The sequence below is a fragment of the Schistocerca serialis genome, chromosome 8 (genome assembly GCF_023864345.2).
Source record: "Schistocerca serialis cubense isolate TAMUIC-IGC-003099 chromosome 8, iqSchSeri2.2, whole genome shotgun sequence".
Lineage (NCBI taxonomy): Eukaryota > Metazoa > Arthropoda > Insecta > Orthoptera > Acrididae > Schistocerca > Schistocerca serialis.
The window spans coordinates 531,235,374-531,247,757 of NC_064645.1; the positions used below are offsets into that span (position 1 = coordinate 531,235,374).

The window sequence follows — 12,384 nt, forward strand, 5'->3', positions numbered from 1 at the left end:
CTCTAGCCGAAGGAAATATAAGCGCTGCTCCTGCCAGCCTCAGCCGGACATTAGTAGACAGGATTAGCAGAGTATTAGCATGGCCTATCAGAGAGCACTACAATATCATATTGTAGTGATCCATATCCATTGATTGTTTGAACATTGTGTATAGCGAGGACTTGGATTTATGTTGCACGTCATCCATTGCTTGCAACACCTTCCTACATTAAAGTTAAGTGTTGTCAATATGCTTTATAGAAATAAAACTACTAATGTTACTTGTTTGAATTGTTGTATAGCATTCTGAGACTGCAGCATCCCTTAGACACTCTACACGAGACGAGTGGGAAAGACCAAACATTAAGCATGTTAAAATCTGGACCTTATATATTTGAGCTTTGCAACAACTGTTCAAAAGTAATGTGGTCCTAAAATAGAGGAAAACCTGTACAATTTATTTTATGAGCATAACATGTCATAGGAGTAAGGTCATACATGGTATAAAACAGGGTCAAATCCAAATGAAGTGGTCCAATAAAAATTAAGTTGGTTGCTTGACCATTTTTAAATACATTAATCTTGTATGTGGTTACCCTATAATTGAGAAGATCAAATCAGTTTTTTAAAAAAATTTACCTTTCTCCTTTACTGAATGGCAGCCATTTTCATTTGTAAGCATGCAACGATGTTCAGTTTAGAGACCTTAGGAAAAATATGAATATCTCTACATTGGCTTAAGTTACAACATTGCAATTGATATGATTGTTTTTAGAAAAGTGTCCTCTACAACATTGTCTATTACACAAAAAACGCTAAATTAAAAAATAACCAGTCAAAATGACCTCCAAAGTTTGGTATTGAAATTTTCAAAAATCCACTTTTTAGGCCCAAAAATAACAAACAAGGAGTGATTTATGAGACTCTATTTTTTCCTTAAGTTTGATATCACACACTACCAGCCTCATCTAGAGCAATTAGTTATCTCAAGTGGGACTGAAGATAAAAATATGATTTTTGCACAGTTTGTTCACCTATATGATAGCAACATACTGCAAAAATTTCAACATTGATATCTGACTGTGAACAAAGATATGAATTTTGGAAAATGAGGAGATAATTCACATTACTCTACAACAGATATTATGGCTGTTGCCCATTCATGTGTGATATTGGCAGGATATAATCAATTATTATTGAAATAAGGCACTGAATTATACACAAAAAGTGGAAACATCACTGAAATTAATATTTATATTATTCTGACATACTTAAAATAAATATTTTCAATTAACATCCTTCAAGATGCGACTGTTCCTAAACCTGGTGGTGAATGCTAAGAACACTTATTCCTTCAGACAGCTTCTGTGATATAGAATAAGACCTCCCAGTTGCTGTGGTAAGTTCAAGCACTGAAAGTTTCCTTAAAATATTTTTCATTGGTATCCAAACTTTGTCAGTAGTAGATTTCTTGAATGATGTTCTTGGGCCAGCAAGCCACCACTGTCCATCATACACACATGCCACTATGTCATTCAATGTTAAAGTCAGAGATGTAATTTTACTGACACAATGATCCTCGTAAATTTCGGTTTCTGATGTTACACAGCATCGAACTAAGTTTTCTGCAATGCCAAGGAATTTGTGGAAATGCCTTGTTCCCTTTATTGCTATACAGTTTTCAAATCTGGTTTGAAGTGTTGTTTTCATATGCAGAACCACTTCTTCTTTCTTGATCAGAAAATAGGTAATGCCTTTAATATTATCCTTGCAAAAGACATACATGTCTGTACTGTGAGAATCTGGTATGTCGTTGGTCTTTGTAGGCTGGCTTTACTTACTTCACGTTTTGTTGAGCATCCTACTCCATTACATGCATTTTTACCATGCAAGAAGCTAAAAAGTGCCTTTCAGCCTCCAACCCAAAGTCTACTTTGTGGTTACACAGATTTGAAAAATTCTTTTTGTTCTTATACTGACTACCACTTCCATCTGAAAAATATATCAGCTTCTCAACCTGGGGAAAATGTTCTTTTATGTAATTTATTACATACTTTTGAAACACATGTACAGCCAAAGTGTTGTGCTCCAAGTAGTCGCTTAGAATGCAAATTGAAGAACTGCGAACTTCATCGTTCTCATTTTTAAAGTAGAGAATAAATGGATTCATTGTTGCCTGGTCATTGACCCAGTGGTACCTTTGTATTGCATCCTGAATCACAAATGTGAAATTTTCTGAAAAATCAGCTAGCACTATGCATTCAGTTTCATGAAGTTGTGCTTTTTTTGTCTTTCAAAAACTTACTTTGGATTTTAGAAAAATAGTGGTGACTTTTTAGTTTTTATAAGTTATCAGTTAAAGATTCCAAGTACTCTTCCTGAGATTTAACCACTGTAATCTAGTAACTCTTTGTAGTTAATATCACTGAGTTTTGCACCCGTAATCATCAATTTGACATTTTGATGATATAAACAAGCACATACGGAGTGTGTCCCTGTGAATTCAGCCAAAATACACCACTTAGGGAGGAAGTCGAAAAATTTTGACCTTCTAATTTTGCATTCAGGATGAGAATTTTTGAAAGTTACATAAAGTTCATTTAAATTTGACAGCACTAGTCGTTTCTGCTTTGTTACTTGAACTCCATTTATAACAACTCTTTTGCTACCTTTGCAACCTGGGCACATTCTACTGCTTTCATCATCTTCAAAAAATTGCTGGACCTTTTTAATTGTTTCCTCACTTATACCTACTCCTTTCTTCTTCCCTAAAACTGGAAGAATCCCTTGTTCTTTCACTAATTTTCAGATTAGTTTAACCAAACGATGAGATACCTTGGAATCATGAACTTTTTTTTTCCCTTTTGACCATGAGTCAGGGAGCAAACTTAAAATTTTAACTTTGTCCTCTTTAGATGTCACTGAACATTTAATTTTTAATTTCTCTATTAAGCTCAAATATTCAGAGCCAGATGATGCTGGTGGTAGGTTTTCTTCTTCTTTAGAAATTATGTTGGTATCTGTATTATTAAAGCATAATTCCAAGCATTTTTATTACCACAGAACAAAAGCAAAAGCTCCTATTGTTTAATACTGCAATATTAAAAATAAATAAACTAAATGAATATTGGGTGATAGTGTTAACTAAATGTATGTCACAATTAAATTTTATTATAATGAAACAATAAATCATTTAAATAGGCAACACCCCTAAGATCAGTTGTAGAGTAATGTGAATCATTTCCTCATTTTCAAAAATTCATATCTTTGTTCACAGTCAGATATCAATGTTGAAATTTTTACAGTATGCTGCTATCATATAGGTGTACAAACTGCGCAAAAATCATATTTTTATATTCAGTCCCACCTGAGAGAATAACCCCAAACTTTACAAAAAATGAGAATTTTCAAATTTCAAAAATTCATAAAAAATTAAGGAAACATTTGTAAGTGTTCTTGCTCTATATGAGGCTAGTAGTGTATGATATCTAACTATAGGAAAAAATAGACTCTCATAAATCACTCCTTGTTTGTTATATTTGGGCCTAACAAGTGGATTTTTGAAAAATTTCGATACCAAACTTTGGAGGTCATTTAGACTGATTATTTTTGAATTTAGCGTATTTTGTGTAATAGACAATGTTGTAGAGGACACTTTTCTAAAAACAATCACATAAATTGCAATGTTGTAACATAACCCAGTGCAGAGATATTCAAATTTTCGCTAACGTCTACAGACTGAAAAATCGTTGCACACCTAGAAATAAAAATGGCCACCATCCAGTAAAGGTGCAAGATAAATTATTTTTAAAAACTGTTCTGAACTTCTCAAATATAGGGCAATGACATGTAAAAAAATTAAAATATTTAAAAATGGTCAAGCAACCCTCACTGGTCCACTTCATACGGACTGACCCAATACTACGAAAGAATCATCCATAAAGTAAGTTATAATGTACCTCATATATCTGCAGAAATGATTTGTACCTATGCCAAAATCACAAGTGTCACTAACATATGCAATGTATAATGCTTCCATTTTAGATATCCGGAAATGACCTAGGGCCAAAATTGTACAATTGTACATAAAATAAAGAGAATGGCAGCTAAAGGCCTCACAAAATCATTCAAAAAGCTTCCAATTCAAATTCACTGGCACTGTAGACCGGAATGACGCTACATAGTATTCTGGGTTTGTCATGGTGGGGCAAGAAGGAGACATCATTAGCAAGCTTGTGAATCCCTGCAACCTATGTTCTTCATATTGGTAGACTGCTGCTGCATGTTGAACCCAATTTTGCCAGAGAGAGATAGGTTTCCAGCAGTATCAACTATATGGCCATTTTTACGATTGGTAGCAATTTTAAATCAAATGCCGTACTTGTTTATATTAATTTTGAGTAAAGACGCATCTGAATTTTGGAGGCAATTTTTCAAAGAATAAAGTGTGTCTCACATTCTGTAAAAAACAGTTAAGTCATTTCTTGAAACTTTTGATAACAATATATATCTACAAACATTTTGGTAATAGTACATAAAACAAGGCTGATAAGTATGACTGTCTGTAGTAAATGTAAGATGTGAAGAATTTAGATAACAATCCATACTTACAGAGCTCAAGAGTAATAAAATCTGCTTACTGATAGTGAAAAAATGTAAAACTTAGAATATTGTGAATAATAATTATATGCCAATGGTTTTAAAGCTACGTTGCTAACTGGTCCTATGTCATAATGAAAATGTGCTGCAACAAACCTTCACAACAATCACAGTGAGTCACAATCTTCCATCTCAAAGCAAACAGGAGATGGTTCCAGAACAATTATAAAGGAGGTACATCAAAGATATAAAGTAAATACATAAATAAAAATAGCTGAGTTCATCCTAATTCTTAAAGACAAGAAAAATCATGTAAAAATAAGAATTACTGTGGCGGCACTTTTCTGCTGCTATTGTTCACAGCAACAATGTTTAACTGACAAGTTTCCAATATACCCACATCAAATGAAGATGCATTTCATTACCATCTTTATTTTCCAGTTTTTTCCCCCTTCATTTTCTTAGCACAAATCTGGACCTGCATGTATGGGGACGTGAACCTCAGTCTCCCACTGCCCCCTTCCCCTCCACCCCTCCCTCTTCTCCTCTACCTTCTCTCTCTCTCTCTCTCTCTCTCTCTCTCTCTCTCACACACACACACACACACACACACACACACACACACACACACACACACACACAAACTAACTGCTTTCAAACACAGCAAAATGTTTCATTAGAATAAAATTATTACCAGGAATTTCTGGAAGTCTGTAGACCTTTGGTTCAAGTACACTGTTGACTAAAAATATGCGATAGGAAGATGTTAGTACAGCAACACCTGTTCCACTCTCGCTCGCAAATATTCTTGCTTCCAGAATCTTTGCGTCTTTTGCTTCCTGAAAAATTTGTGGAACACATTTAAATTTGCCTCTAATTTTAATACAAACATTAACAGTGACATTACAGTATAAGCATTATCTTGATTAACACAACTACAGTATGCCTATACATAAATAGGACTGACTCTATAGATACTGGTTTGTGCCACTGACATGGAATTCCTGAATCCTATTTTTATATGGAACAAGCAGTGGAACTGACATACAATCAAAACAGTGTTATAAAATTAAAATGCTTGCACCAGGCTCGAAGATTTTTTTTTTTTCTTTCATCAAAAAAAGTATCACTGAAATAAAAGGAAAACAAAAAAAAGTTAGCAAAGAAGTGCTGTTCTTGGATTAGCTACATATGTTACATAAGACTCTGTATCGTGTGAGACTGGACACGAGTGATTGTGTTTATCTCAGTTCAGTTGAAACCAAAATTGTTAAGGCTTTCGTGGCCACTTGTTGACAAACTGGCTGTTGGCTTATGTCTCCGGTTCTTCGGCCGACGTTCATCTGATGATTTTACTGACGTTTTGCCAGCACGAGTGGCTGGCATTGTCAAAGCTTCACCCATCCAGTTCACCACCGGCAATGGAGGGTGAAGCTTTGACAATGCCAGCCACTTGTGTTGGCGAAATGTCAGTAAAATCATCAGATGAGTGTCGGGCGAACAACCTGAGACAGAAGCCAATAGGCAGTTTGTCAGTTGAAACCGATCATTACTGGCAGAAACAAATAACATTTAGGAGTTAATGTTTGCTGCAAACTGAGAATGAAAAAGCAGACTCATTTCATGACATAAATTCATCAGGAAGTTAGTTTACTGAGTACATTTACATCCAGATTAAAACTTCTGAAATTATGCAATTTAACAATATTCTTAATGCCCGATCACCTGCCAGTTACTCCACCTACTTCCCACAGCAGACATAAAATGGGCCACTACAGCAAGCGTAGTATGTGCCAACATTCGAACGGCACACCTGCAACTACTCAAGATGGTTGCTTGGAGCAGCCTGTCCATCAACCACCATCCACCAGGTCCACCACGTGCGCACAGCACTACACCAGCGACACCTGACATGGATAGCATCTTTGTAAGGGCATGCACAGACCTCCACGGCCATCAGTTCGAGATGTGTAAACTACTTTCTTGTATTTTTGTTGACTTCACTCCATGACCCAATAAATTGTATCTCTTTTACAACTGTGTATTTCCTCATGTTTCAACTTAGAGCATAAATGTCAATCTCAAGGGTTGAAACTTTCATGTGCTACAGATTCTGTAGTTTTTCTGTCATACGGCTCTTCCATGGAGGCTTTACTACAGTCATATCTGCAACAACAGCACGCAAGCAAGCACACACAGATGTGTTGAAATGCCGCTGTCCCCCCCAAGATGAATCCATGGAAGCATGGGGCATTTACAAGAAGCAGCTTCATGAACATTTCATGGTGTTCTGGGGGCCAACGCAGAGGACTGTAAGGCTCTTTTCTTACCGTGAAACCCCCATTTATATATCATTCACTGAGCCAATTAGTTTCTCCACAAGAACCAATGTCACTTTATGACATGTCTAGTTTACTCTCCTCCTATCGCCAAAAGCATACACTTGTGTGTGTTGAATTCTACCAATGTCACTGTCGCAGCAGTCACATCAGGCTTGAACAGTCGAGCTCCACAGCCTCACTTGAAAGTGTTGGTTGGTCACAGCTAACTCTCAGGAGTCTTATGTGGACACCATGGTCAGAGATGCAATCATCTGTTCCACCACAGTTAAGGAGATGTGTCAACATGTCATTCAATTTGAGGACCCCAAATATGAAAAGATTTTGAAATGAATACTGTGCACAGTCGTCTGAGGACTCCCACGACACGCGCCACCAACTAGAGGCCTGGACTGATGTCACCATTGTTGACAGTATGCAGCCCCGGCAAATGGAGCCTAGTGTGCTGGGGGAAAGAGGACGTAGCTGCAGTAAAAACAAGCCACTGGGCTGACATTGACAAACATGTTGTCAGAAGCAAGAACAGTGAACACCATTTTCTTTGTGACCCTTGTTTCATACAGCACAAGTGGGCAACCTGTCCCATGCAGAGAGCCTCTCACCATAAACGTTAAAAAGAAAAACAAAAGAAAGAAAGAAAAATTCACACAGCAGAGGTATGTCTATCTCTAAACCCTATCCCCTCAGGAGTCATTGCAGGAATCAATGTATGTTGATATTCATAACATTCCGTCAATGTGCTTGCCACATTCTGCAAGCTAGAACCAACTTTTCATGGAAGTGTGAGTGATGGATCCAATGGCCTTGCTGCAGTGGTAACACTGCTTCCCAACAGACCACTGAAGTTAAGTGCTGTCGGGTTGAGCTAGCACTTGGATGGGTGACCATCCGGTTTGCCGAGCACTGTTGGCAAGTGGGGAGCACTTAGCCCTTATGAGGCAAACTGAGGAGCTACTTGATTGAGAAGTAGTGGCTCCAGTCTCGGAAACTGACATACGGCTGGGAGAGCGGTGTGATGACCACATGACCCTCCATATCCGCATCCAGTGACACCTATGGACTCCGCATCCAGTGACGCATATGGACTGAGGATGACATGGCGGCCAGTCAGTACTGTGGGGTCTTCATGGCCTGTTCGGGTTATGGATCAGCCATTAATCCTGGAAGCTGACATAGGGGCCATGGTGTCCTACTCAACTCTCAGAATTATATCACATTATGGTTCCCATCATTGGCACTTGTTGAGTGTCAACTGGTAAGTGATAACAAACCACAGATTCCTATTCTTGGCCACTTTATGACCAACACAGTTTACAGGTCAGTTTGTTACTTAATTTGTGGTTAACAATAGCTGTTCGGATTAGAACCTTTGCTATTTTTGGTGTTTCCATTTAGACGCAGTGCATCTGGTGTCAGTCCAAATGCCTTGTCACAAATTCGATTCCTTGTGTTCTGAGCTTTCGGATCTGTTTGCCCCGAGGTTAGGTTGTGGAAGCAATTTTACAGCACACATCACTCTCAAACTCTATGCCCGCCCTCACATTTTTTCAGGTGCAGCCAGTGCCAGTAGCTTTATGTGACCATGTTAAGACAGAGTTGGACAACTATGTATCATTGGGAGTGATTAGACCAACTTCCTCAGGTGAATGGGCTATACCCCTAGTGATTGTAAAGAAGCTGTACGGTCTGCTTCAGCTTTGTAATAACTTCAAGGTCATTATTACTGCACTGGCAGTCATCGATCGTTACTTCCTACTTTGCCCAGAGGAGTTGTTCATGAAGTTGGCTGGGGGGCAATTCTTTCAAAGATCAATTTTGCTGAAACCTATCTTTGGAGTCCATTGACATTCCAGAATGAAATTTTCACTCTGCAGTGGAGTGTACACCGATATGAAACTTCCCGCAAGATTAAAACTGTGTGTTGGACCGAGACTAGAAATCAGGATCTTTGCCTTTCGCGGGCAAGTGCTCTACCATCTTAGCTATCCAAGCACGACTCACGACCCATCCTCACAGCTTTACTTCCGCAAATTTCACAGAAGAGCTTCTGTGAAGTTTGACAGGTAGGAGAAAAGGTACTGGTGGAAGTAAAGCTGTGAGAACGGGCTGTGAGTCATGCTTCGATAGCTCAGATGGTAGTGCACTTACCTGCGAAAAGCCAAGGTCCTGAATTTGGGTGTCGGTCTGGCACACAGTTTCAATCTGCCAGGAAGTTTCAGCATAACAGTTGCCTGCAGTTAATACACCTTTTTGCCTCTATTAGTATCAACTGCTAATGTTTTTGTTTGCTAGTGCACATGCCATCTTTCAACATTTTTCAGAACAAGTTATGATATTTGTCCCTCATTGTATTACTATTTGATGATATCAACGTGACAGGTAATACCACAGAGGATCACCAACGTAACCTCTGTTCTTTGTTTACTGTTATAGGCTACAGACCTCAAATGTAACACCACTGATTCTCACTTTTTCCAGTCCTCCATTGTCTGTTTGGGTCATGAAATTTCTCAGCACAGCATACACCCCATGGAACAACATGTCGCTGTCTTTATGATTATGCCCGATACATCTTTCAGGAGAGTAGCATGCTATCACAAGTTTATTCCCAGAGTGGCTAATGTCACCCATCCTTGCATCTGTTGCTTTGAAAAGTGCTCCTTTCATTTGGTCTGCAGTCTGTGGGTGTACTTTTGTGCAGCTTATTGATAGTCTTCACCCAGTGCCATGTCTTGCCACATTTCAACCCAGCAAGCATCTGGTCCTGGCCACGGATGTGTCACAGTACAGGGTGGTGGTGGTCCTGGTCCATCACTATTCAGATGGCTCCAAAGAGCTTATTGCCCTTGCATTGAAAACACTCAGCTTGGCTCAGCAACATTATACTCAGGTGGAAAAACAAGCTGCTGCTGCTATCATCTATGCCTTAAAAAATTTCATGTGTTCTTTTATGGTGCAAAATTTCATTTTATTACTGACCATAAGCCCGAGGTTTCCCTGTTTAGCTCTTGTATGGTGCAAAATTTCATTTCATTACTGACCATAAGCCCTTGGTTTCCCCATGTTTCCCCATTTAGCCCATCAGCACACTTACTGAATGAAGTCGTTCATTGTCTTGAACATTGGCCTCCGTTCTTGTCCTTGTACAATAATGAGACCCACTTTCACCCCACATTGCAGATTCTCTGTCCTGGCTCCTCACGGGCCCTGAACCATCATTTGACCAGGAGGAACTGTTCTGTTGCTTGTTGGTTGGTTGATAAGAGGGGGGGGGGGGGGGGGAGGGGGGGGGACCAAACTGCTAGGTCATCGGTCCCTCATTCCAATTAAAATAATTCCACAAAGATGGGAGTAAAATAATTAAGACATACAAAACACCACAGCTGGAAGAAAGAAGAAAACCACAAGAATGACAGAAGGGCAAACAAACACTAAAATGGACAAAATCGGACAAGAAAACCACAGAGAGACGCAAGAAACATGTAGAAGAGATCAAAACAAGAGAGTAGATTACCATGGCTGGCTGACCATGAGAATAAAAAGGAGAAGCCAGCCACTCTGCAACACATTAAAACCTCCATCTCAAAAGCACTCGGGTGGAGGCCACAGAGGGACAAAGCACATGCACTAAAACTTAGATCAAATGATAAAACCCATCCTCACGAATACAACATAAAACTAAAGCTGCTGTTGACGCATTGTCACTCAACACTGAAGGTAGGGTGCTGGGAAAGTTAAAAATACGCCACACAGCAGCTAAATGTGGGCAGTTCAGCAAGAGGTGGACAACTGTCATTGGTAAGCCCCAGCGACACTGAGGTGGGTCCTCGCGATGGAGGACGAAACCATGCGTTAGCCACATATGGCCAATGCGAAGTCAGCAGAGGACAACTGATTCCCTGCAAGAGGACCACATGGAAGACTTCCACACATTCATAGTCTCCTTGATGCCACACAGGTTGTTGTGCATACTGTTATGCCATTCCGTCTCCCAAAGCCGAAAAATTCTGCTGTGTACGACAGAACACAGGTCAGTTTCGGAGATGCCCATCCCCAGAAGCGGTTTCAGTGTAGTCTGTTTGGCCAGCCTGTCGGCAAGTTCGTTGCCTGGGATTCCGACATGTCCTGGGGTCCACACAAATACCGCTGAACAACAGGACCATTCCAGGGCATAGATGGACTCCTGAATGGACGCTACCAAAGGATGGTGAGGGTAGCACTTTTGATAGCTTATAGGCTGCTTAAGGAACCAGTACACAGGAGAAATGACTCACCAGGGCATGAGCAGATGTGCTCAAGAGCACGAGATATGGCCGCCAGCTCTGCAGTGAAAACACTGCAGCCATCTGGTAAGGAGTGCTGTTCAATATGTCCTCCATAAACATACGCAAAGGCTATGTGACCATCAGCCATCGAGCCATCAGTGTAAACCACTTCGTGGTCCTGGTACATGTCGAGAATTGAGAGGACGTGATAGCGGAGAGCCACAGGGTTAACGGAGTCCTTAGGGCCATGCAAAAGGTCCAGAAGAATCTGCAGCATAGGTGTACACCATAGAGGTGTACATGAATGGACCTCGAGGAGAGGTGGTAATGGGAAGGACTCCAGTTCATACAGAAGGGACTGGACGCTAACTGCAATCTTAAGCCCTGACCTGGGCCGTCAATGAGGGAGGTGAACCGCCGTGGTTGGGAAAAGGAGACGGTAATTCAGATGTGCAGGAGAACTACGAACGTGTGTGACGTAAATGGCAAGCAGTTGTGCACACCTAACCTCCAATTGAGGGACTTCGACATCCACCAGGACACTGGTCACCGGATTCATTCTAAAAGCTCCCATCACCAGGTGAATGCCACTGTGGTGCACTGGGTTGAATAAATGCAATGTTGAGGGCACTGCCAACCATTCTGTTCTCCGACACAGAGGCTTGACCAAAGTGCTCGGCAATCGTGTTTGCGTCGGTAGATAACACACAACTGATGTTAATGCCAGGGACACATGTTGAGGTCTGGTACCCAAAAAGACACCTAATCTTCATCCAGACTTGGGAAGGTGATGTATGGCACCCAAATGGTCGACACGTACCTCTCCTAACACTCCTGTTTTCGTCTGGCGAACGCAGGAACGAAGCCACTTAAAGGCTATTATGTGCTCTGGGGAAAGGTGCTGCTTATGTCACTGTAGAGTTCGCCGATGCACTGTAATTGCCTCAGCGACTTCCAGCGACCACCAAGGGACTGTCTTTCGCCAGAAGCACCCTAAAAAACGAGGGATCACATTTTCCGCCACAGATACGATTGTTGTTGTGACCTGCTCTACAACAACATCGATGACACCATGTGAGGGAGATTCAGCAGTGACAGCAGAGGTGAAGACCTTGTTTAAAGTGCATCTGGGTAGGCGTCCATGGGCATGATCCCGGGGGAGTGACAGGAAGATGGGGAAGTGGTCACTACCACACAGGTTG

The 12,384-nt window shown here is 40.5% G+C and overlaps 1 protein-coding gene across 2 annotated transcripts in view; it reads right to left on the minus strand.

The window, feature by feature from the left end:
- Positions 1 to 12,384, minus strand: part of LOC126416299 (vacuolar protein sorting-associated protein 16 homolog) — a 209,857-nt gene that overhangs the window by 160,493 nt on the left and 36,980 nt on the right. For both annotated transcript variants that reach the window (XM_050083958.1, XM_050083957.1), the window contains exon 3: positions 5,273 to 5,417. In XM_050083958.1, the coding sequence (XP_049939915.1) occupies positions 5,273 to 5,417 (145 nt within the window). The remainder of the gene's footprint in view (positions 1 to 5,272; positions 5,418 to 12,384) is intronic.